This window comes from Bos mutus, chromosome 22, assembly GCF_027580195.1.
Source record: "Bos mutus isolate GX-2022 chromosome 22, NWIPB_WYAK_1.1, whole genome shotgun sequence".
In the NCBI taxonomy this organism is placed as follows: domain Eukaryota; kingdom Metazoa; phylum Chordata; class Mammalia; order Artiodactyla; family Bovidae; genus Bos; species Bos mutus.
In genome coordinates, this window is record NC_091638.1 from 51,699,651 (window position 1) to 51,724,277 (window position 24,627).

General features: G+C 54.8%; 3 protein-coding genes and 1 pseudogene across 3 annotated transcripts; all 4 read right to left on the minus strand.

Annotated features, from left to right (window-relative positions):
* Nucleotides 1–1,003: 1,003 nt before the first annotated feature.
* Nucleotides 1,004–2,401, minus strand: LOC102269519 (cathelicidin-1). Its single transcript, XM_005909335.3, has 4 exons — nucleotides 2,204–2,401; nucleotides 1,983–2,090; nucleotides 1,762–1,833; nucleotides 1,004–1,177 (listed from the first exon to the last, which is right to left on the minus strand). Exons 1-4 carry the CDS (start codon nucleotides 2,399–2,401, stop codon nucleotides 1,088–1,090), a joined length of 468 nt encoding a protein of 155 aa, XP_005909397.1. The 3' UTR covers nucleotides 1,004–1,087.
* A 5,138-nt stretch (nucleotides 2,402–7,539) lies between these two features.
* On the minus strand, nucleotides 7,540–8,919 carry LOC138984654 (cathelicidin-4-like). The gene is made up of 4 exons (XM_070359313.1): nucleotides 8,722–8,919; nucleotides 8,511–8,618; nucleotides 8,302–8,373; nucleotides 7,540–7,692 (listed from the first exon to the last, which is right to left on the minus strand). Exons 1-4 carry the CDS (start codon nucleotides 8,917–8,919, stop codon nucleotides 7,636–7,638), a joined length of 435 nt encoding a protein of 144 aa, XP_070215414.1. The 3' UTR covers nucleotides 7,540–7,635.
* Nucleotides 8,920–14,321: 5,402 nt separating this feature from the next.
* LOC138984668 (cathelicidin-4-like) lies at nucleotides 14,322–15,605 on the minus strand (annotated as a pseudogene).
* Nucleotides 15,606–19,817: 4,212 nt separating this feature from the next.
* Nucleotides 19,818–21,165, minus strand: LOC138984657 (cathelicidin-4). Its single transcript, XM_070359340.1, has 4 exons — nucleotides 20,968–21,165; nucleotides 20,757–20,864; nucleotides 20,548–20,619; nucleotides 19,818–19,941 (listed from the first exon to the last, which is right to left on the minus strand). Exons 1-4 carry the CDS (start codon nucleotides 21,163–21,165, stop codon nucleotides 19,885–19,887), a joined length of 435 nt encoding a protein of 144 aa, XP_070215441.1. The 3' UTR covers nucleotides 19,818–19,884.
* Nucleotides 21,166–24,627: the final 3,462 nt, after the last annotated feature.

A 24,627-nucleotide genomic window follows, 5' to 3' on the forward strand; every position in this document is an offset into this window, starting at 1 on the left:
AGGAACGAGAGGTGGGCTTCTGGGCACCCTGGTTTCCTTGTCCAGGTTTGACCCTGCACTGTGGTCAAGTTGTATCCTTTTCCCAAATCAAAGGCTGAAAGCGACTTGATTACAATAGAGCATAATCAGCAATACACGTAGTGACAGGTTCTGGTAACCCTGAAATCCTCTCTTTGCTTTCCTGCCTCTGGGCCTTTCACTCTTACACACTTCAGACTGAAGCCCTCTTCCCCCGTCCTTCCCTGAGCCTTAGGAGGGTCCACTTCCGGGTCCTCAGGATGTACTTCCTGTGATGCGAAAGGTGAAAGCTTCCGGCTTTCCTGGTTTAGTCCTCACTGCCTGTCGGAACTGAGGTCTGCTCAGAAAAGACATCACAGTCGTCATCTTAGAGTGGTTGCCCCCGCCTCCACACCTGGTCTTTCAGAAATCCGCATGCACCTTTTCCCCAGCAAACTCAGGTATGAGCCCCGATCCTGCATCACCCCCTCCTCTGCTCCTCCCAGCCAGCGTCATGTCCATGAGACTCATGGGCATTGCACCTGCAGGCTGAGCCCTGAGACTCAACTGCGTCTCTCTGAGTGCTTCACAAGGTGAGAAGCATGGGCCCTCGTGGACTGTCAGCTCCATGCGAGCAGGAGCAGCATTCCCACCAGCACTGCACACACAGCAGGTCTCCTTAGGTCCTACTGGGTGTTGGAGGAGGAGGGCAGAGTGGGGCGGGTGAAGTGTTCGGGAGGCGCCCAAGGATGGAGACGCTGTCCTGGAGCTCCTGAGGCTACTGCCTCCCGCGTGGAAGGAACAGGGCCCTCACCCTTCTCTGTGTTCACAGGAGTGATCTCACACACACATACACTCATGGACACACACACAGACACATAGACACACACACACACGGGTACACACACACACGAGACATGAAATAGTTCAAGATTCTTTCTTGATAACTGTGAGGAGAGGAGACAATGAAATTGAGACCTGGAGGATATCACGTCACAAGAATTTATTTTTCAGATCCAGTAGCTTGAGGCAGAGTAAGAAAACCCTTAGGACTCTTTACTGGCTTATGACAGAAATCTACAAGAGCTGATTATCTGCAAACCCTTATCACTACAATGCGACATAATCGGGCTGCCTGTGGTGGTGCCCATGGCTGCTTTGTAATCCTGATGCTCTGGTGCTGTGAAACAAGAAAAACACAGGTTGCTTGTTGGTACTGCATCACCATCAACCCAAGATCCCTCCCCACCTGGCCCTTCCTGTTTCAGGGTCACACCAGGATCCTCAGGCACAAGTTCACCTCTGGCTGTGATATTTGGAGCATGAGGTGGAATCCCCACACTCAGAAATAGATGAAGAGACTAAAGGAAGACAAGGGCTTCCCAGAGTCACAAGCCCATCCCAGCAAAGCTGGAAGAGAGCAGAGGTTGAGGGCTCGTGACTCTCAAAACTTTAGCACAGTCAGAATCCCTGGAAGTCCTGGGAAAAGACAAATGGTCAGACCCCACCCCAGAGTCCAACTCAGGTGGCCTGAGTGGGGCTGAGAATCTGCCTTTCTGACAAGTTCTCTGGGTGGGGACCCCAGGAGAGAACCACTGCTCTAAGGGACACACAGCCAGGACGGGAGATCTGGGGCTCGGGGAGGGAGGGGGCAGGGTAGGAGAGTCTTTCTCTGCCCTGGATGGGGCAGTGGGTCATTGGTCCAAAGGAAGTTCCACAACCCACCGCCACAGCAGTTCCCACAGTACAGAAGGGGCCACTTACATTATTACAGGTGATGTCGAAGTTACCCCTGACCTGGTCCAGGGTGACTGTCCCCTCACAGCGTTTCAGCAGCTGGAAGGGGAGGCTCAAGGTCAAAGTGGAACCACCCACCCCCAGGCCATAAGCTCCCAGCCTCACACCAGGGGCTGGGAACCTTGCTCGAAGCCCCCTGTTCAGCAATCTGGGAAGCAGCCTCCTGTGCCCCCAGCCCCCAGGCTCACCCCATTCTCCTTGAAGTCACACTGCTCGGGGGGCTGCTGGGTGGTCCTGGAGCACACGGTCTCCTTCACCCTGAAGCTCACCCGCTTCGGGCTGTCTGGGTCTTCATCCTGCTCGAGGATCAGAGTGGGGAGACTGGGCTTGGGCTCAGGCTTCCTTCTCTGCTCTGTGTCTCTGCTCCTCCACCCAGAGGGTCCCTTCCCCAGCCCCCTCCCTGACTTACATCCTGAGGAGGCTGGTCCAGCTCGAGAAGACGGTAAATGTTAGGTTCTGAGGATTGCTCATTGAGCTGATCCACAGCACGAAGCACGGCCTCCCTGTAGCTGAGGGCCTGGGCGCTGGCCGAGGGCAGCGCTAGTCCCAGCAGCAGCAGCCACAGTGACCACCGTCCCAGGGAGAGGCTGGCCCTCTGGGTCTCCATGGTGCCCAGTCTGCCTCCTCCCACCTGAGGGACCCTCCTTTTATGCTCAGCCTGGGCCTGATGCAAAGACTCAACCTGACCCGCCCCATCCCTGGCCTCCTCCCAGGTGCGAGGTGGACTTGACTCAGGCTTTGCTGTTGCTTCATTGGATTTCTGGGCAGTGGTCAGGGAGGCCCCTGTGCAAGGTGACGAAAGGGTTTCTCCATCTCCCTGACAATATCTCGGCCTCTCCTGGGGTCCGTGGGAAGTGTCACAGGCAGGGTTGCTCAAAGGGGTTGAGTCCTTGAGGAGAGGGAGGGACCAGGCACTGTCTACATCCCCTCTGAGTCCACACCATGGGCTCCTGAGGATCCGGGGTAAAGGAGTGTATTCAGCAGTCAGCCTCCACCTCTTGGCACTGCCTGGAACCCAGTAGAGGGTCACTTGACATTTGGTGAGTGGATGACAGTACTACATCTCAAGATGTACACACCAGCCAGTCCCTAGGTAGACACAGGGCCACACCATCGTCTCTGTGTCCAGCCCTCATACAGTGAGCTCCATTTGTCTCCTCTCCTGGATTCCTCTGCATTGCTCTTCTCAGTCTAAAAATGTCCTGGCCCCAGAACCTACCAAACCTGGCCTATTGCTTTGGCTGCCTCTCATCTGCCCTGAGAAATGGTCATCTGCACGCTTCTTTGCTCTATTTCACCCTCAGGCCATCGCAGGCTGGACAGCCCTCCCTAAGTACAGGGGCCGCACTAAAGCCTTATCTTTATCTTCACAGGCTGCAGAGTCCATCTGTCCTCCAAACACTGATTCTCCCCTGTCGCTTCTCTCCTGGGTCCCCTCCTCTGTGGGTTCTGCTGAGTCTCCTCCAGGGAGTCTCCTCTTAGGAGGCAGGGCTGGCTCGGGTGCATCCGGGCTGCTTCTCCTCTCAGTTCTCACATGTTCCAGGGGCTATCCCTTCCCTTTTCAAGACACGAGTTCTCGTGCACACATGGCTCTGGGTTCAAGACTCCCATGAACACCCTGGTTGTCCGCACTGAGCTGTTGGCTGGGTGCTGCCGCAGGACCCTGAGCTGGAAGCCTGGGAGCCCTACCTGCTCCTTCTTCCTGAGGACACTCCTAGACCTCGTACCACTCCTTCCCTGGTCCTACCCCGTCTTCTCTCCTCCAACGGGGAGCCAGAATGCCCAAAGTCCTCCTCTGTGTTCCTGGCTCTTCCCTGACCACTGTCCACCCTCCATACCATTGTCTAGGGGGCTTCTGCAAATCACTGATTTGGGTATTTCACCCACCTCCTTGAGCCAGGGGCATTAGGGTCTGGATGCTTGGGTCTCTTTATTGTCCTCACTCCCCACCATACAGGCCTCAGGTATTGGGTCCCAGGCCACCCCGATCACTCGGGCCCGTCGGAGCCTCCAGCTCATCTCCCAACTGTGCCTCTGGTCCCTCTGCTTGCCCTGGCCTTCCTCCTTGGAAAGGCATCCCTGATCTCTAAGAACACTCAGAATCTCCTCCTCTTGGCTCTCACAGCCCTGAGAAAGTTTCTTCTCATTTGACTCCATGTCCAGTCGTGTGGGTGAGACACCAGGCTTGAGGGCTGGTGCTGGGTGGTAGAGAGAGCACAGATGGGAGCTATAAGCAGCCAAAGTGTTAGAGGGGCTCAGGGACCATGAAGCTCATTCTAATAAGGCTTGCCTTGGGATAGCCATGTGACTGGAGGCCAGGGGTAGCTCTTGGCATGTGTTGACCTGTGGGACTCTGAGCAGTTGGCTGGGGCCCCTCGGAAGTGGCAGCTGGATGGAAGGTGCTGGTTACACATCAGCCTTGGAGAGAGAAGGACAGGTGGGCCTTGGTGCAACCTGGTTACACAGCCCAGGTCTTGCCCCAGTGGCCTCTTGGTCAAGCTGTATCCTTTTCCCAAGTCAAAGAAGGAAAGCGAGGTGATTACAATAGAAAATTACTAGCAATACACATGGTTACTGGCTATTAGGTAAGCCTGAAACCCTCCCTGTGCTATCTTGCCTCTGGGCCTTTGCATTGGCTCACACTTCAGACTGAAGTCCCCTCCCCCATCCTCCCTAATTCTGTGTAGGGTCCTCAGTGTGGTCCTTGATGGCACCTCTCATGGTGAGGAGCATGTCTTCCATGCTCTGAGCAACCAGCTTTTCTGGCTTAGTCCTCACAGCCTGTTAGGGCTGAGGCCTACTCAGGAAAGACGGCACAGCCCTTGTCTCCAGCCGGCATGTCCCCACTCCGCATCTGAACCTTGAGACAGGCATGCACGTTTCACCCCAACAAACTCTAGTAGGAGCTCTGATCCTGCATTGCCCCCTCCTTTGCTCCTCCCAGCCATCTTTCCTGTCCATAAGACTCTGGGGCAAGGAGAACCAGAATCCAGTCCCAAACAGTGCCCCCAAACCTCTGGGAACACCCACCAGCTCTCTGTGTAGGTCAGTTGATGAGGAAAATGAGACCCACAGGTAAACCATTCAATCAAGGACCCCCCTCACTAGGAAATGGCAGACTCAGCAGGGTGACCCGAACCCTCCCTCAGGGAGGCGCTCTACCCTGGGACGAGCTTAAACCTCAGCCCAAAAGCCCTGGAACTGGCATTGCATCCCTGCTTTATGACTCACTGAGGAGGGAGCTGGGCTCTCATGTCCCTTCACAGGCAGTCACTTACACAGGCCAAGCGCAGAGGAGACAGAGTATCCCAGCTGTCTCCTGGGGAGGGGGAAGCTGTGAAGGCAGCTGTGAAGGGACCTGAGAGCCATTACCATCTACCTCCCACAGTCCCAACAGCTGAGGGTCCTCAGGGCAGCCGCCCACTGACAGGATTGAACAGGACACTAACAATACCTACTGCCCAGCGCCCCACCCAGAGACCAGCATCCCTCTGGCCCACCTCAACCAAAAGGGTCAAAACTGAACTGTCGTCTCCCCACACACACATTTCGTACCTACCCCCAGGCACCGAGCAGCCCGGGACTGTGCTGTCACAACCCACGCCCGCATGGTCCAGCCTGTCAGGGCACCAACCTGCCTTATTTTGTCTTCAGTACCTCATCCCAGGCAGCCCGACACTCTCTCAGCCTCTAGAGAGGCTCCTCCCCCCTCTCGGGGCCAGTGCCCTGGCCTGATGCTCAAAGCCATTAATGGAAGGACCTGATATTTGTTCTCTCAGGGAGTAAGAGGTCCAGGGATCGAAGAGCAGACACTCAGAAGCCAATCCCCTTAGAAGGCCTAAGTAGGCCTGCAGACCTCCCTGCCAGGGGCCACTTCAGCTCCCAGCTCTAGGATTCAGATGGAACCAATGTAAGCATCCACCCCTTTCTGCTATCAGTGGTTACCTGTACATGCTGGGAGCCTCCTCCGCAGCAAGGAACGTCAGGTAAATGCCCATGTAGAATATGAAAGGACGAGACTGGCCCGAGGCTACAGGTGGGAGGCCATGGGAGCAAGATGGGCAATCATGGGGAACGACTGAAAACAGAAGTGACCTGCACAGATGTCATGTCATCCTGATGAGTGGTCCCTCTCTCCGGTGGGGCTGGGATGTGCCAGCGGTGATGGGCCTAATGTGGACCATCTGCCAGTTTCCATGGTGTAAACATTTTTTCCATGGCTGATTTCAAGCTACCAAGAATGTAACAGCCAGCTCAAAAAACAAAACAAAACTGACCATTTCACACTTGGCTCTACCAAGCCTGGATCCTCGGGCACAGACACAACACAGCTCTGAGTTCCCTCAGTACGGCTTCCCCCCACAGCATATGACGATGTAGAGAAGACGCACAGGGATCGACTAACCTGTCTGCAATCAACACACCTGCTCACCAAGAGGAGACAAGCCTGACAGGTAACAAAGTAAATGCTCTGTGAGATCCTACCCTATGTCCCTCTCAGACAGGGGAATATGTCTTGGTTCACAGTGGCCCAGAAGGGGACTGAAGGCAAGCCTTTAATCGAAGGAGTTTGTTTGCAAGGTAATTCCAGAAAAAGCCAGCAAAAGTGTAGACAGAGGAGTCAGGGCAGGATGAGTGAGAAGAAGACATGTCAATAAACAGGCAGTAAAGTGGATGACAGGAGCTCAACCCAGCTGGGGACCTCAGGCAGAGGTGTGATACGTCTGGAGGTGGGCCCCCGAGGGAGTGAGGAAGAGGAGATGTTTTTACCCCAAGTTCTCACTTTTCACTTTCATGCATTGGAGAAGGAAATGGCAACCCACTCCAGTGTTCTTGCCTGGAAAATCCCAGGGAGGGGAGCCTGGTGGGCTTCCGTCTATGGGGTCACACCGAGTCGGGCACGACTGCCGTGACTTAGCAGCAGCAGCCCCCAATTGTTAATTGAAGGTGTTCCCTGATACAAACTCCATAGTGCTTCCTGTCTGCCTCAGAGCAAAGGTCAGCTAGAGAATGGGGAGTGGGCAGGACACGGACAGTGTCTGAAACACACAGGCAAATAGACATTGAATCTCTGTGTCACTCTGTCTCTCATGCCCTCGTGGAGAAATCTTCACCCCGATGAGCAGGATACTTCTTTTTAGTGGTACACATTTTTATACTACGTGATCACTAAACACAAACCCACCCCTGACATCTGAGACCCAGCTGAAGAAACAGTATTGAGTCTAAATGCCACAGAAAAGCCATGAGGGATGGGCTATTTCAGAATTCAGATTGTCGAGGGCAAGAGGTACGTCCTGGGCGTTGCACCTGCAGGCTCATCCCTGAGACTGAACTTTGTCTCTGTGAGTGTTTAACAAGGTGAGCAGCCTGGCCCCTCGTGGACTGTCAGCTCCACGTGAGCAGGAACAGCAGCCCCACCAGCTCTGCACCCACGGCAGGTCTCCTTACGTCCTACTGGGTGTTGGAGGAGGAGGGCAGGGGTGGGTGAAGGGCTCGGGAGGGACCCGAGGGTGGGGAGGCAGTTCCTGAGCTCCTGGGGCTGCTGCCTGCCCCGTGCCCTCCTGGAAGGAACAGGGGCCTCAGGCTTCTCTGTGTTCACAGGAGTGATCTCACACACACACATGGACACATACACATAGATGCACACCATATGTGGGGGACCTCCCAGAGTTAGGGATATGGTCCTGATGAGTGGGAGAAGGGGAGACAAAAGTGAAATTAAAGCCTGGAGGAACCTGTTTTCACAAGAATTTATTTTCACTGTCCAGAAGCCCGAATCTGAACAAATCAGACACTTAAGACTCTTCCCCAGGCTCAGGATCTGACAGCTCTTCTCCATCAACCTCTGCGCCAAGGCCACCATGGCCATTTCCAGCGTAGGATGACACTCTGGAGCTATGAAAAAGGAAGCCACAAGCTTCTTTTGGGACTGACTCATGATTAACACTTGACACCCCCCCAACACACACACACCACACCTCTACCTTCCTGGGCTGCCCAAGGAGCCTTGCAACCCCAGGTCACGCTCTGGCTGTGACCCTTGGAGCATGTGGTTGAATCTCCATACCACAGACAGAGAGGAAACTGAGGCCCACAGATGGCATGGGGCTTCCCAGGGTCACAAGCACATTCCAGCAAAGCTGGATGAGAGCAGAGGCTGAAAACCCATGACTGCAGTCAGTGTGTCATAAGCTGAGCTCAGTCACAATTCCCTGGAGGGCTTGTGAAAATCCAAATGGCTGGGCCCCACTCCAGTGTCAGATTCAGGAAGTCTGAGTGGGTCCTGAGAATCCATCTCATGTCAGTTCCCAGATGGGAACCCCAGTAGAGAACCACTGCTCGAAGGGAGGCAGCCCCAGGGCTGGAGACCTGGGGCTTAGGGAAGGAGGGGCCAGGGTAGGAGGGCCTCTGTCTGCCCTGGATGGGACAGCGGGTCATTGGTACAGAGGATGTTCCACACACTATCTTCCCTAGAACCCCCCCAGTCCAGAAGGGACCACTCACCTCATTACAGTTTAGGTCAAACTGGTCATTGGACGGGTCCAGGGTGACTGTCCCCACACACTGTTTCACCCGCTGGAAGGAGAGGCTCAAGGTCAAACTGGAATCCCCTTGGCCATAACCTCCCAGCCTCACCCCAGAGACAGGAAACCTTCCCAGAAGCTCCCTGTTCAGCTCCCTGGGAAACATTGACCCCAAGCGCCCAGCCTCACCCCTTTCTCCTTGAAGTCACACTGCTCCGCGGGCTGCTGAATCGTCCTGGGGCACACAGTCTCCTTCACCGTGAAGCTCACAGGCTTTCGAGTGCCCAGATCTTCATTCTGGTGACGGATTAAAGTGCGGGGGAAACTGGGTTCAGGCTCATTTTTCCTTCTCTGATCTGTCTCCCTGCCCCTCACCTAGACAGTCCCCTCCCCAACTCACATCCTTGGGAGGTGGGTCTAGCTCCAGGAGGCGGTAGAGATTAGCTTCTGAGGACAGCTCATTGAGCTGATCCACAGCACGAAGCACGGCCTCCCTGTAGCTGAGGGCTTGGGCGCTGGCCGAGGGCACCACTAGTCCCAGCAGCAGTAGCCACAGTGACCACCGCCCCAGTGAGAGGCTGGCCCTCTGGGTCTGCATGGTCCCCATTCTGCCTCCTCCCAGGTGAAGGACCCTCCTTTTATGCTCAGCCTGGGCCCTGATGCAAAGGCTCAACCAGGACTCTTCCTGACCCGCCCCATCCCTGCCTTCCTCCCAGGGTGTGAAGTGGACTTGCCTCAGCCCCTGCTGTTGCTTCATGTGTTGCTGGGCAGTTTGAAGAGAGGCCCTGTGCAAGGTGAAGAAATGGTTTCTCCATCTCCTGACAACTTCTTGGTCTCTTGCTCAAAATGGTTGAGTCCTTAGGAGAGGGAGGGAGTCAGAAATCTGTCTTACACCTGCACACCTGACAACAGTTTGAAGGACTTTGCATGCGTGCATGCTAAGTCACTTCAGCGTGTCCAACTCTTTGTGACCCCATGGATTGGAGTCCACCAGGCTCCTCTGTCCATGGGATTCTCCAGGCAAGAATACTGGAGTGTGTGGCCATGCCCTTCTCCAGGGGATCTTCCCCATCCAGGGATCAAACCCATACGTCTTACATCTCCTAAACCGGCAGGCGAGTTCTTTACCACTAGCTTCACATGGGAAGCCCTTAAAGGAGTATATTCAACAATAAATCTCCTGCTCAAGGCTCTTGGCCAGTAGGCACTCAGCAACTTTCATGAATGATTGACAGTATCATCATGTCTAGAGCCTAACTCCCCGCCGCCCCCTCACCAAGCCAGTACCGAGGCAGGCATCAAGGCCACACCATCCTGTCCTATGGGCTCAGTTCTCAGCCAGTCAGGAGCTCGGCTCCATCTGTCCCCTCTTCTGGACTCTTCTGATTACTTTCTCAGTCATATATTTCCTATGGCCAGATGCCTGGGCTGTTACCCTGGCACCTCCCCAGCTAAGTATGAGGAAGTGTCATCTGTATCACGACCACAGTTCTTTGTTCTCTCTCACAGTGAAGGCAACCACAGGATGGACAGTCCTCACCAAATAACTAGGTTAGGTTAATGCCTTCTCTTTACGCAGTTTCTAGAGAGTATGTTCCTAGCTCTCCCTGACCACTGTCCGCCCTCCACACCATTGTCTAGGGATCCTGCAAACCACTGATTTGACCGTTTCACCTGCTGCCTTGAGTCAAGGGCAACAAGGTTTGCAGCTTGATGCTCGGTGTTGTCCTCTCCCACTGCCTGCAGGCCTCGGGTGTCAGGCTCCCCTGTCCATCCCAAACACTCAGGCACCTCAGAGCCACATGCTCGTCTCCCATCTCCTCCCCTGACCCCTCTGCTTGCCCTGACCTTCTTCCTTAGGAAGCCTTCACTGATGTCCAAGGAGATTCAGCACCTCATTTATCTTGGGTCCCGCAGCCTTCAGGAAGGTTAAAGCTTTTCTTTACGCAGTTTCTAGAGAGTATGTTCCTGGCTCTCCCCTGACCACTGTCCACCCTCCATACCATTGTCTAGGGGGCTTCTGCAAATCACTGATTTGGGTATTTCACCCACCTCCTTGAGCCAGGGGCATTAGGGTCTGGATGCTTGGGTCTCTTTACTGTCCTCACTCCCCACCCTACAGGCCTCAGGTATTGGGTCCCAGGCCACCCCGATCACTCGGGCCCGTCGGAGCCTCCAGCTCATCTCCCAACTGTGCCTCTGGTCCCTCTGCTTGCCCTGGCCTTCCTCCTTGGAAAGGCATCCCTGATCTCTAAGAACACTCAGAATCTCCTCCTCTTGGCTCTCACAGCCCTGAGAAAGTTTCTTCTCATTTGACTCCATGTCCAGTCGTGTGGGTGAGACACCAGGCTTGAGGGCTGGTGCTGGGTGGTAGAGAGAGCACAGATGGGAGCCATAAGCAGCCAAGTGTTAGAGGGGCTCAGGGACCATGAAGCTCATTCGAATAAGGCTTGCCTTGGGATAGCCATGTGACTGGAGGCCAGGGGTAGCTCTTGGCATGTGTTGACCTGTGGGACTCTGGGCAGTTGGCTGGGGCCCCTCGGAAGTGGCAGCTGGATGGAAGGTGCTGGTTACACATCAGCCTTGGGAGAGAGAAGGACAGGTGGGCCTTGGTGCAACCTGGTTACACAGCCCAGGTCTTGCCCCAGTGGCCTCTTGGTCAAGCTGTATCCTTTTCCCAAGTCAAAGAAGGAAAGCGAGGTGATTACAATAGAAAATTACTAGCAATACACATGGTTACTGGCTATTAGGTAAGCCTGAAACCCTCCCTGTGCTATCTTGCCTCTGGGCCTTTGCATTGGCTCACACTTCAGACTGAAGTCCCCTCCCCCATCCTCCCTAATTCTGTGTAGGGTCCTCAGTGTGGTCCTTGATGGCACCTCTCATGGTGAGGAGCATGTCTTCCATGCCCTGAGCAACCAGCTTTTCTGGCTTAGTCCTCACAGCCTGTTAGGGCTGAGGTCTACTCAGGAAAGACAGCACAGCCCTTGTCTCCAGCCGGCATGTCCCCACTCCGCATCTGAACCTTGAGACAGGCATGCACGTTTCACCCCAACAAACTCTAGTAGGAGCCCTGATCCTGCATTGCCCCCTCCTTTGCTCCTCCCAGCCATCTTTCCTGTCCATGAGACTCTGGGGCAAGGAGAACCAGAATCCAGTCCCAAACAGTGCCCCCAGACCTCTGGGAACACCCACCAGCTCTCTGTGTAGGTCAGTTGATGAGGAAAATGAGACCCACAGGTAAACCATTCAATCAAGGACCCCCCTCACTAGGAAATGGCAGACTCAGCAGGGTGACCCGAACCCTCCCTCAGGGAGGCGCTCTACCCTGGGACGAGCTTAAACCTCAGCCCAAAAGCCCTGGAACTGGCATTGCATCCCTGCTTTAGGACTCACTGAGGAGGGAGCTGGGCTCTCATGTCCCTTCACAGGCAGTCACTTACACAGGCCAAGCGCAGAGGAGACAGAGTATCCCAGGATCTCCTGGGGAGGGGGAAGCTGTGAAGGCAGCTGTGAAGGGACCTGAGAGCCATTACCATCTACCTCCCACAGTCCCAACAGCTGAGGGTCCTCAGGGCAGCCGCCCACTGACAGGATTGAACAGGACACTAACAATACCTACTGCCCAGCGCCCCACCCAGAGACCAGCATCCCTCTGGCCCACCTCAACCAAAAGGGTCAAAACTGAACTGTCGTCTCCCCCCACACACATTTCGTACCTACCCCCAGGCACCGAGCAGCCCGGGACTGTGCTGTCACAACCCACGCCCGCATGGTCCAGCCTGTCAGGGCACCAACCTGCCTTATTTTGTCTTCAGTACCTCATCCCAGGCAGCCCGACACTCTCTCAGCCTCTAGAGAGGCTCCTCCCCCCTCTCGGGGCCACTGCCCTGGCCTGATGCTCAAAGCCATTAATGGAAGGACCTGATATTTGTTCTCTCAGGGAGTAAGAGGTCCAGGGATCGAAGAGCAGACACTCAGAAGCCAATCCCCTTAGAAGGCCTAAGTAGGCCTGCAGACCTCCTGCCAGGGGGCCACTTCAGCTCCCAGCTCTAGGATTCAGATGGAACCAATGTAAGCATCCACCCTTTCTGCTATCAGTGGTTACCTGTACATGCTGGGAGCCTCCTCCGCAGCAAGGAACGTCAGGTAAATGCCCATGTAGAATATGAAAGGACGAGACTGGCCCGAGGCTACAGGTGGGAGGCCATGGGAGCAAGATGGGCAATCATGGGGAACGACTGAAAACAGAAGTGACCTGCACAGATGTCATGTCATCCTGATGAGTGGTCCCTCTCTCCGGTGGGGCTGGGATGTGCCAGTGGTGATGGGCCTAATGTGGACCATCTGCCAGTTTCCATGGTGTAAACATTTTTTCCATGGCTGATTTCAAGCTACCAAGAATGTAACAGCCAGCTCAAAAAACAAAACAAAACTGACCATTTCACACTTGGCTCTACCAAGCCTGGATCCTCGGGCACAGACACAACACAGCTCTGAGTTCCTCAGTACGGCTTCCCCACAGCATATGACGATGTAGAGAAGACGCACAGGGATCGACTAACCTGTCTGCAATCAACACACCTGCTCACCAAGAGGAGACAAGCCTGACAGGTAACAAAGTAAATGCTCTGTGAGATCCTACCCTATGTCCCTCTCAGACAAGGGAATATGTCTTGGTTCACAGTGGCCCAGAAGGGGACTGAAGGCAAGCCTTTAATCGAAGGAGTTTGTTTGCAAGGTAATTCCAGAAAAAGCCAGCAAAAGTGTAGACAGAGGAGTCAGGGCAGGATGAGTGAGAAGAAGACGTGTCAATAAACAGGCAGTAAAGTGGATGACAGGAGCTCAACCCAGCTGGGGACCTCAGGCAGAGGTGTGATACGTCTGGAGGTGGGCCCCCGAGGGAGTGAGGAAGAGGAGATGTTTTTACCCCAAGTTCTCACTTTTCACTTTCATGCATTGGAGAAGGAAATGGCAACCCACTCCAGTGTTCTTGCCTGGAAAAATCCCAGGGAGGGGAGCCTGGTGGGCTTCCGTCTATGGGGTCACACCGAGTCGGGCACGACTGCCGTGACTTAGCAGCAGCAGCCCCCAATTGTTAATTGAAGGTGTTCCCTGATACAAACTCCATAGTGCTTCCTGTCTGCCTCAGAGCAAAGGTCAGCTAGAGAATGGGGAGTGGGCAGGACACGGACAGTGTCTGAAACACACAGGCAAATAGACATTGAATCTCTGTGTCACTCTGTCTCTCACGCCCTCGTGGAGAAATCTTCACCCCGATGAGCAGGATACTTCTTTTTAGTGGTACACATTTTTATACTACGTGATCACTAAACACAAACCCACCCCTGACATCTGAGACCCAGCTGAAGAAACAGTATTGAGTCTAAATGCCACAGAAAAGCCATGAGGGATGGGCTATTTCAGAATTCAGATTGTCGAGGGCAAGAGGTACGTCCTGGGCGTTGCACCTGCAGGCTTATCCCTGAGACTGAACTTCGTCTCTGTGAGTGTTTAACAAGGTGAGCAGCCTGGCCCCTCGTGGACTGTCAGCTCCACGTGAGCAGGAACAGCAGCCCCACCAGCTCTGCACCCACGGCAGGTCTCCTACATCCTACTGGGTGTTGGAGGAGGAGGGCAGGGGTGGGTGAAGGGCTCGGGAGGGACCGAGGGTGGGGAGGCAGTTCCTGAGCTCCTGGGGCTGCTGCCTGCCCCATGCCCTCCTGGAAGGAACAGGAGCCTCAGGCTTCTCTGTGTTCACAGGAGTGATCTCACACACACACATGGACACATACACATAGATGCACACCATATGTGGGGGACCTCCCAGAGTTAGGGATATGGTCCTGATGAGTGGGAGAAGGGGAGACAAAAGTGAAATTAAAGCCTGGAGGAACCTGTTTTCACAAGAATTTATTTTCACTGTCCAGAAGCCCGAATCTGAACAAATCAGACACTTAAGACTCTTCCCCAGGCTCAGGATCTGACAGCTCTTCTCCATCAACCTCTGCGCCAAGGCCACCATGGCCATTTCCAGGGTAGGATGACACTCTGGAGCTATGAAAAAGGAAGCCACAAGCTTCTTTTGGGACTGACTCATGATTAACACTTGACACCCCCCCCCCACACACACACACACACCACACCTCTACCTTCCTGGGCTGCCCAAGGAGCCTTGCAACCCCAGGTCACGCTCTGGCTGTGACCCTTGGAGCATGTGGTTGAATCTCCATACCACAGACAGAGAGGAAACTGAGGCCCACAGATGGCATGGGGCTTCCCAGGTCTAAGCACATTCCAGCAAAGCTGGATGAGAGCAGAGGCTGAAAACCCATGACTGCAGTCAGTGTGTCATAAGCTGAGCTCAGTCACAATTCCCTGGAGGGCTTGTGAAAATCCAAATGGCTGGGCCCCACTCCAGTGTCAGATTCAGGAAGTCTGAGTGGGTCCTGAGAATCCATCTCATGTCAGTTCCCAGATGGGAACCCCAGTAGAGAACCACTGCTCGAGGGGAGGCAGCCCCAGGGCTGGAGACCTGGGGCTTAGGGAAGGAGGGGCCAGGGTAGGAGGGCCTCTGTCTGCCCTGGATGGGACAGCGGGTCATTGGTACAGAGGATGTTCCACACACTATCTTCCCTAGAACCCCCCCAGTCCAGAAGGGACCACTCACCTCATTACAGTTTAGGTCAAACTGGTCATTGGATGGGTCCAGGTGACTGTCCCCACACACTGTTTCACCCGCTGGAAGGAGAGGCTCAAGGTCAAACTGGAATCCCCTGGCCATAACCTCCCAGCCTCACCCCAGAGACAGGAAACCTCTCCAGAAGCTCCTGTTCAGCTCCCTGGGAAACATTGACCCCAAGCGCCCAGCCTCACCTTTTTCTCCTTGAAGTCACACTGCTCCGCGGGCTGCTGAATCGTCCTGGGGCACACAGTCTCCTTCACCGTGAAGCTCACAGGCTTTCGAGTGCCCAGATCTTCATTCTGGTGACGGATTGAAGTGCGGGGGAAACTGGGTTCAGGCTCATTTTTCCTTCTCTGATCTGTCTCCCTGCCCCTCACCTAGACAGTCCCCTCCCCAACTCACATCCTTGGGAGGTGGGTCTAGCTCCAGGAGGCGGTAGAGATTAGCTTCTGAGGACAGCTCATTGAGCTGATCCACAGCACGAAGCACGGCCTCCCTGTAGCTGAGGGCTTGGGCGCTGGCCGAGGGCACCACTAGTCCCAGCAGCAGTAGCCACAGTGACCACCGCCCCCAGTGAGGCTGGCCCTCTGGGTCTGCATGGTCCCCATTCTGCCTCCCTCCCAGGTGAAGGACCCTCCTTTATGCTCAGCCTGGGCCCTGATGCAAAGGCTCAACCAGGAGTCTTCCTGACTAGCCCCATCCCTGCCCTCCTCCCAGGGCCTGAGGTGGACTTGCCTCAGCCCCTGCTGTTGCTTCATGGGTTTTGGGGCAGTTTGAAGAGAGGCCCCTGTGCAAGGTGAAGAAATGGTTTCTCCATCTCCTGACAACTTCTTGGTCTCTTCTGGACACCCTCACAGGGGGAGTGTCACCAGCAGGTTTGCTACCCTCCATACCATTGTCTAGGGGCTTCTGCAAATCACTGATTTGGGTATTTCTACCCACCTCCTTGAGCCAGGGGCATTAGGGTCTGGATGCTTGGGTCTCTTTACTGTCCTCACTCCCCACCCTACAGGCCTCAGGTATTGGGTCCCAGGCCACCCGATCACTCGGGCCCGTTCCCAGGAGCCTCCAGCTCATCTCCCAACTGTGCCTCTGGTCCCTCTGCTTGCCCTGGCCTTCCTCCTTGGAAAGGCATCCCTGATCTCTAAGAACACTCAGAATCTCCTCCTCTTGGCTCTCACAGCCCTGAGAAAGTTTCTTCTCATTTGACTCCATGTCCAGTCGTGTGGGTGAGACACCAGGCTTGAGGGCTGGTGCTGGGTGGTAGAGAGAGCACAGATGGGAGCCATAAGCAGCCAAGTGTTAGAGGGGCTCAGGGACCATGAAGCTCATTCGAATAAGGCTTGCCTTGGGATAGCCATGTGACTGGAGGCCAGGGGTAGCTCTTGGCATGTGTTGACCTGTGGGACTCTGGGCAGTTGGCTGGGGCCCTCGGAAGTGGCAGCTGGATGGAAGGTGCTGGTTACACATCAGCCTTGGAGAGAAGGACAGGTGGGCCTTGGTGCAACCTGGTTACACAGCCCAGGTCTTGCCCCAGTGGCCTCTTGGTCAAGCTGTATCCTTTTCCCAAGTCAAAGAAGGAAAGCGAGGTGATTACAATAGAAAATTACTAGCAATACACATGGTTACTGGCTATTAGGTAAGCCTGAAACCCTCCCTGTGCTATCTTGCCTCTGGGCCTTTGCATTGGCTCACACTTCAGACTGAAGTCCCCTCCCCCATCCTCCCTAATTCTGTGTAGGGTCCTCAGTGTGGTCCTTGATGGCACCTCTCATGGTGAGGAGCATGTCTTCCATGCCCTGAGCAACCAGCTTTTCTGGCTTAGTCCTCACAGCCTGTTAGGGCTGAGGTCTACTCAGGAAAGACAGCACAGCCCTTGTCTCCAGCCGGCATGTCCCCACTCCGCATCTGAACCTTGAGACAGGCATGCACGTTTCACCCCAACAAACTCTAGTAGGAGCCTGATCCTGCATTGCCCCCTCCTTTGCTCCTCCCAGCCATCTTTCCTGTCCATGAGACTCTGGGGCAAGGAGAACCAGAATCCAGTCCCAAACAGTGCCCCCAGACCTCTGGGAACACCCACCAGCTCTCTGTGTAGGTCAGTTGATGAGGAAAATGAGACCCACAGGTAAACCATTCAATCAAGGACCCCCCTCACTAGGAAATGGCAGACTCAGCAGGGTGACCCGAACCCTCCCTCAGGAGGCGCTCTACCCTGGGACGAGCAAACCTCAGCCCAAAAGCCCTGGAACTGGCATTGCATCCTGCTTTAGGACTCACTGAGGAGGAGCTGGGCTCTCATGTCCCTTCACAGGCAGTCTTACACAGGCCAAGCGCAGAGGAGACAGAGTATCCCAGGATCTCCTGGGAGGGGGAAGCTGTGAAGGCAGCTGTGAAGGGACCTGAGAGCCATTACCATCTACCTCCCACAGTCCCAACAGCTGAGGGTCCTCAGGCAGCCGCCCACTGACAGGATTGAACAGGACACTAACAATACCCTGCCCAGCGCCCCACCCAGAGACCAGCATCCCTCTGGCCCACCTCAACCAAAAGGGTCAAAACTGAACTGTCGTCTCCCCACACACACATTTCGTACCTACCCCCAGGCACCGAGCAGCCCGGGACTGTGCTGTCACAACCCACGCCCGCATGGTCCAGCCTGTCAGGGCACCAACCTGCCTTATTTTGTCTTCAGTACCTCATCCCAGGCAGCCCGACACTCTCTCAGCCTCTAGAGAGGCTCCTCCCCCCTCTCGGGGCCACTGCCCTGGCCTGATGCTCAAAGCCATTAATGGAAGGACCTGATATTTGTTCTCTCAGGGAGTAAGAGGTCCAGGGATCGAAGAGCAGACACTCAGAAGCCAATCCCCTTAGAAGGCCTAAGTAGGCCTGCAGACCTCCCTGCCAGGGGCCACTTCAGCTCCCAGCTCTAGGATTCAGATGGAACCAATGTAAGCATCCACCCCTTTCTGCTATCAGTGGTTACCTGTACATGCTGGGAGCCTCCTCCGCAGCAAGGAACGTCAGGTAAATGCCCATGTAGAATATGAAAGGACGAGACTGGCCCGAGGCTACAGGTGGGAGGCCATGGGAGCAAGATGGGCAATCATGGGGAACGACTGAAAACAGAAGTGACCTGCACAGATGTCATGTCATCCTGATGAGTGGTCCCTCTCCGGTGGGGCTGGGATGTGCCAGTGGTGATGGGCCTAATGTGGACCATCTGCCAGTTTCCATGGTGTAAACATTTTTTCCATGGCTGATTTCAAGCTACCAAGAATGTAACAGCCAGCTCAAAAACAAAACAAAACTGACCATTTCACACTTGGCTCTACCAAGCCTGGATCCTCGGGCACAGACACAACACAGCTCTGAGTTCCCTCAGTACGGCTTCCCCCCACAGCATATGACGATGTAGAGAAGACGCACAGGGATCGACTAACCTGTCTGCAATCAACACACCTGCTCACCAAGAGGAGACAAGCCTGACAGGTAACAAAGTAAATGCTCTGTGAGATCCTACCCTATGTCCCTCTCAGACAAGGGAATATGTCTTGGTTCACAGTGGCCCAGAAGGGGACTGAAGGCAAGCCTTTAATCGAAGGAGTTTGTTTGCAAGGTAATTCCAGAAAAAGCCAGCAAAAGTGTAGACAGAGGAGTCAGGGCAGGATGAGTGAGAAGAAGACGTGTCAATAAACAGGCAGTAAAGTGGATGACAGGAGCTCAACCCAGCTGGGGACCTCAGGCAGAGGTGTGATACGTCTGGAGGTGGGCCCCCGAGGGAGTGAGGAAGAGGAGATGTTTTTACCCCAAGTTCTCACTTTTCACTTTCATGCATTGGAGAAGGAAATGGCAACCCACTCCAGTGTTCTTGCCTGGAAAAATCCCAGGAGGGAGCCTGGTGGGCTTCCGTCTATGGGGTCACACCGAGTCGGGCACGACTGCCGTGACTTAGCAGCAGCAGCCCCCAATTGTTAATTGAAGGTGTTCCCTGATACAAACTCCATAGTGCTTCCTGTCTGCCTCAGAGCAAAGGTCAGCTAGAGAATGGGGAGTGGGCAGGACACGGACAGTGTCTGAAACACACAGGCAAATAGACATTGAATCTCTGTGTCACTCTGTCTCTCACGCCCTCGTGGAGAAATCTTCACCCCGATGAGCAGGATACTTCTTTTTAGTGGTACACATTTTTATACTACGTGATCACTAAACACAAACCCACCCCTGACATCTGAGACCCAGCTGAAGAAACAGTATTGAGTCTAAATGCCACAGAAAAGCCATGAGGGATGGGCTATTTCAGAATTCAGATTGTCGAGGGCAAGAGGTACGTCCTGGGCGTTGCACCTGCAGGCTTATCCCTGAGACTGAACTTCGTCTCTGTGAGTGTTTAACAAGGTGAGCAGCCTGGCCCCTCGTGGACTGTCAGCTCCACGTGAGCAGGAACAGCAGCCCCACCAGCTCTGCACCCACGGCAGGTCTCCTTACGTCCTACTGGGTGTTGGAGGAGGAGGGCAGGGGTGGGTGAAGGGCTCGGGAGGGACCCGAGGGTGGGGAGGCAGTTCCTGAGCTCCTGGGGCTGCTGCCTGCCCCATGCCCTCCTGGAAGGAACAGGAGCCTCAGGCTTCTCTGTGTTCACAGGAGTGATCTCACACACACACATGGACACATACACATAGATGCACACCATATGTGGGGGACCTCCCAGAGTTAGGGATATGGTCCTGATGAGTGGGAGAAGGGGAGACAAAAGTGAAATTAAAGCCTGGAGGAACCTGTTTTCACAAGAATTTATTTTCACTGTCCAGAAGCCCGAATCTGAACAAATCAGACACTTAAGACTCTTCCCCAGGCTCAGGATCTGACAGCTCTTCTCCATCAACCTCTGCGCCAAGGCCACCATGGCCATTTCCAGGGTAGGATGACACTCTGGAGCTATGAAAAGGAAGCCACAAGCTTCTTTTGGGACTGACTCATGATTAACACTTGACACCCCACACACACACACACACCACACCTCTACCTTCCTGGGCTGCCCAAGGAGCCTTGCAACCCCAGGTCACGCTCTGGCTGTGACCCTTGGAGCATGTGGTTGAATCTCCATACCACAGACAGAGAGGAAACTGAGGCCCACAGATGGCATGGGGCTTCCCAGGGTCAAGCACATTCCAGCAAAGCTGGATGAGAGCAGAGGCTGAAAACCCATGACTGCAGTCAGTGTGTCATAAGCTGAGCTCAGTCACAATTCCCTGGAGGGCTTGTGAAAATCCAAATGGCTGGGCCCCACTCCAGTGTCAGATTCAGGAAGTCTGAGTGGGTCCTGAGAATCCATCTCATGTCAGTTCCCAGATGGGAACCCCAGTAGAGAACCACTGCTCGAAGGGAGGCAGCCCCAGGGCTGGAGACCTGGGGCTTAGGGAAGGAGGGGCCAGGGTAGGAGGGCCTCTGTCTGCCCTGGATGGGACAGCGGGTCATTGGTACAGAGGATGTTCCACACACTATCTTCCCTAGAACCCCCCCAGTCCAGAAGGGACCACTCACCTCATTACAGTTTAGGTCAAACTGGTCATTGGATGGGTCCAGGGTGACTGTCCCCACACACTGTTTCACCCGCTGGAAGGAGAGGCTCAAGGTCAAACTGGAATCCCCTTGGCCATAACCTCCCAGCCTCACCCCAGAGACAGGAAACCTTCTCAGAAGCTCCCTGTTCAGCTCCCTGGGAAACATTGACCCCAAGCGCCCAGCCTCACCCCTTTCTCCTTGAAGTCACACTGCTCCGCGGGCTGCTGAATCGTCCTGGGGCACACAGTCTCCTTCACCGTGAAGCTCACAGGCTTTCGAGTGCCCAGATCTTCATTCTGGTGACGGATTGAAGTGCGGGGGAAACTGGGTTCAGGCTCATTTTTCCTTCTCTGATCTGTCTCCCTGCCCCTCACCTAGACAGTCCCCTCCCCAACTCACATCCTTGGGAGGTGGGTCTAGCTCCAGGAGGCGGTAGAGATTAGCTTCTGAGGACAGCTCATTGAGCTGATCCACAGCACGAAGCACGGCCTCCCTGTAGCTGAGGGCTTGGGCGCTGGCCGAGGGCACCACTAGTCCCAGCAGCAGTAGCCACAGTGACCACCGCCCCAGTGAGAGGCTGGCCCTCTGGGTCTGCATGGTCCCCATTCTGCCTCCTCCCAGGTGAAGGACCCTCCTTTTATGCTCAGCCTGGGCCCTGATGCAAAGGCTCAACCAGGAGTCTTCCTGACTAGCCCCATCCCTGCCCTCCTCCCAGGGCCTGAGGTGGACTTGCCTCAGCCCCTGCTGTTGCTTCATGGGTTTTGGGGCAGTTTGAAGAGAGGCCCCTGTGCAAGGTGAAGAAATGGTTTCTCCATCTCCCTGACAACTTCTTGGTCTCTTCTGGACACCCTGGGGAGTGTCACCGGCAGGTTTGCTCAAAATGGTTGAGTCCTTAGGAGAGGGAGGGAGTCAGAAATCTGTCTTACACCTGCACACCTGACAACAGTTTGAAGGACTTTGCATGCGTGCGTGCTAAGTCACTTCAGCGTGTCCAACTCTTTGTGACCCCATGGATTGGAGTCCACCAGGCTCCTCTGTCCATGGGATTCTCCAGGCAAGAATACTGGAGTGTGTGGCCATGCCCTTCTCCAGGGGATCTTCCCCATCCAGGGATCAAACCCATACGTCTTACATCTCCTAAACCGGCAGGTGAGTTCTTTACCACTAGCTTCACATGGGAAGCCCTTAAAGGAGTATATTCAACAATAAATCTCCTGCTCAAGGCTCTTGGCCAGTAGGCACTCAGCAACTTTCATGAATGATTGACAGTATCATCATGTCTAGAGCCTAACTCCCCGCCGCCCCCCCCACCAAGCCAGTACCGAGGCAGGCATCAAGGCCACACCATCCTGTCCTATGGGCTCAGTTCTCAGCCAGTCAGGAGCTCGGCTCCATCTGTCCCCTCTTCTGGACTCTTCTGATTACTTTCTCAGTCATATATTTCCCTGGCCAGATGCCTGGGCTGTTACCCTGGCACCTCCCCAGCTAAGTATGAGGAAGTGTCATCTGTATCACGACCACAGTTCTTTGTTCTCTCTCACAGTGAAGGCAACCACAGGATGGACAGTCCTCACCAAATAACTAGGTTAGGTTAATGCCTTCTCTTTACGCAGTTTCTAGAGAGTATGTTCCTAGCTCTCCCTGACCACTGTCCGCCCTCCACACCATTGTCTAGGATCCTGCAAACCACTGATTTGACCGTTTCACCTGCTGCCTTGAGTCAAGGGCAACAAGGTTTGCAGCTTGATGCTCGGTGTTGTCCTCTCCCACTGCCTGCAGGCCTCGGGTGTCAGGCTCCCCTGTCCATCCCAAACACTCAGGCACCTCAGAGCCACATGCTCGTCTCCCATCTCCTCCCCTGACCCCTCTGCTTGCCCTGACCTTCTTCCTTAGGAAGCCTTCACTGATGTCCAAGGAGATTCAGCACCTCATTTATCTTGGGTCCCGCAGCCTTCAGGAAGGTTAAAGCTTTTCTTTACTCAGTTTCTAGAGAGTATGTTCCTGGCTCTCCCCTGACCACTGTCCACCCTCCATACCATTGTCTAGGGGGCTTCTGCAAATCACTGATTTGGGTATTTCACCCACCTCCTTGAGCCAGGGACATTAGGGTCTGGATGCTTGGGTCTCTTTATTGTCCTCACTCCCCACCCTACAGGCCTCAGGTACTGGGTCCCAGGCCACCCCGATCACTCGGGCCCGTCGGAGCCTCCAGCTCATCTCCCAGCTGTGCCCTGGTCCCTCTGCTTGCCCTGGCCTTCCTCCTTGGAAAGGCATCCCTGATCTCTAAGAACACTCAGAATCTCCTCCTCTTGGCTCTCACAGCCCTGAGAAAGTTTCTTCTCATTTGACTCCATGTCCAGTCGTGTGGGTGAGACACCAGGCTTGAGGGCTGGTGCTGGGTGGTAGAGAGAGCACAGATGGGAGCCATAAGCAGCCAAGTGTTAGAGGGGCTCAGGGACCATGAAGCTCATTCGAATAAGGCTTGCCTTGGGATAGCCATGTGACTGGAGGCCAGGGGTAGCTCTTGGCATGTGTTGACCTGTGGGACTCTGGGCAGTTGGCTGGGGCCCCTCGGAAGTGGCAGCTGGATGGAAGGTGCTGGTTACACATCAGCCTTGGAGAGAGAAGGACAGGTGGGCCTTGGTGCAACCTGGTTACACAGCCCAGGTCTTGCCCCAGTGGCCTCTTGGTCAAGCTGTATCCTTTTCCCAAGTCAAAGAAGGAAAGCGAGGTGATTACAATAGAAAATTACTAGCAATACACATGGTTACTGGCTATTAGGTAAGCCTGAAACCCTCCCTGTGCTATCTTGCCTCTGGGCCTTTGCATTGGCTCACACTTCAGACTGAAGTCCCCTCCCCCATCCTCCCTAATTCTGTGTAGGGTCCTCAGTGTGGTCCTTGATGGCACCTCTCATGGTGAGGAGCATGTCTTCCATGCCCTGAGCAACCAGCTTTTCTGGCTTAGTCCTCACAGCCTGTTAGGGCTGAGGTCTTCTCAGGAAAGACGGCACAGCCCTTGTCTCCAGCCGGCATGTCCCCACTCCGCATCTGAACCTTGAGACACCCGCGTGCACATTTCACCCCAACAAACTCTAGTAGGAGCCCTGATCCTGCATTGCCCCCTCCTTTGCTCCTCCCAGCCATCTTTCCTGTCCATGAGACTCTGGGGCAAGGAGAACCAGAATCCAGTCCCAAACAGTGCCCCCAGACCTCTGGGAACACCCACCAGCTCTCTGTGTAGGTCAGTTGATGAGGAAAATGAGACCCACAGGTAAACCATTCAATCAAGGACCCCCCTCACTAGGAAATGGCAGACTCAGCAGGGTGACCCGAACCCTCCCTCAGGGAGGCGCTCTACCCTGGGACGAGCTTAAACCTCAGCCCAAAAGCCCTGGAACTGGCATTGCATCCCTGCTTTAGGACTCACTGAGGAGGGAGCTGGGCTCTCATGTCCCTTCACAGGCAGTCACTTACACAGGCCAAGCGCAGAGGAGACAGAGTATCCCAGCTGTCTCCTGGGGAGGGGGAAGCTGTGAAGGCAGCTGTGAAGGGACCTGAGAGCCATTACCATCTACCTCCCACAGTCCCAACAGCTGAGGGTCCTCAGGGCAGCCGCCCACTGACAGGATTGAACAGGACACTAACATACCTACCTGCCCAGCGCCCACCCAGAGACCAGCATCCCTCTGGCCCACCTCAACCAAAAGGGTCAAAACTGAACTGTCGTCTCCCCACACACACATTTCGTACCTACCCCCAGGCACCGAGCAGCCCGGGACTGTGCTGTCACAACCCACGCCCGCATGGTCCAGCCTGTCAGGGCACCAACCTGCCTTATTTTGTCTTCAGTACCTCATCCCAGGCAGCCCGACACTCTCTCAGCCTCTAGAGAGGCTCCTCCCCCCTCTCGGGGCCACTGCCCTGGCCTGATGCTCAAAGCCATTAATGGAAGGACCTGATATTTGTTCTCTCAGGGAGTAAGAGGTCCAGGGATCGAAGAGCAGACACTCAGAAGCCAATCCCCTTAGAAGGCGCTAAGTAGGCCTGCAGACCTCCC

Excerpts from the sequence above, each read along its gene's own strand:
- LOC138984654 (XM_070359313.1), bottom strand. The coding sequence starts at position 8,919 with ATGCAGACCCAGAGGGCCAGCCTCTCACTGGGGCGGTGGTCACTGTGG. Across the intron at positions 8,619-8,721 it reads TAGACCCACCTCCCAAGGAT|AATGAAGATCTGGGCACTCG; the intron begins GTGAGTTGGGGA and ends ATCCGTCACCAG. Across the intron at positions 7,693-8,301 it reads TTGACCTAAACTGTAATGAG|CTCCAGAGTGTCATCCTACG; the intron begins GTGAGTGGTCCC and ends CCTTTTTCATAG.
- LOC102269519 (XM_005909335.3), bottom strand. The coding sequence starts at position 2,401 with ATGGAGACCCAGAGGGCCAGCCTCTCCCTGGGACGGTGGTCACTGTGG. Across the intron at positions 2,091-2,203 it reads TGGACCAGCCTCCTCAGGAT|GATGAAGACCCAGACAGCCC; the intron begins GTAAGTCAGGGA and ends ATCCTCGAGCAG. Across the intron at positions 1,178-1,761 it reads TCGACATCACCTGTAATAAT|CACCAGAGCATCAGGATTAC; the intron begins GTAAGTGGCCCC and ends CTTGTTTCACAG.
- LOC138984657 (XM_070359340.1), bottom strand. The coding sequence starts at position 21,165 with ATGCAGACCCAGAGGGCCAGCCTCTCACTGGGGCGGTGGTCACTGTGG. Across the intron at positions 20,865-20,967 it reads TAGACCCACCTCCCAAGGAT|AATGAAGATCTGGGCACTCG; the intron begins GTGAGTTGGGGA and ends ATCCGTCACCAG. Across the intron at positions 20,620-20,756 it reads GTGACTTCAAGGAGAAAGGG|CGGGTGAAACAGTGTGTGGG; the intron begins GTGAGGCTGGGC and ends CTCTCCTTCCAG.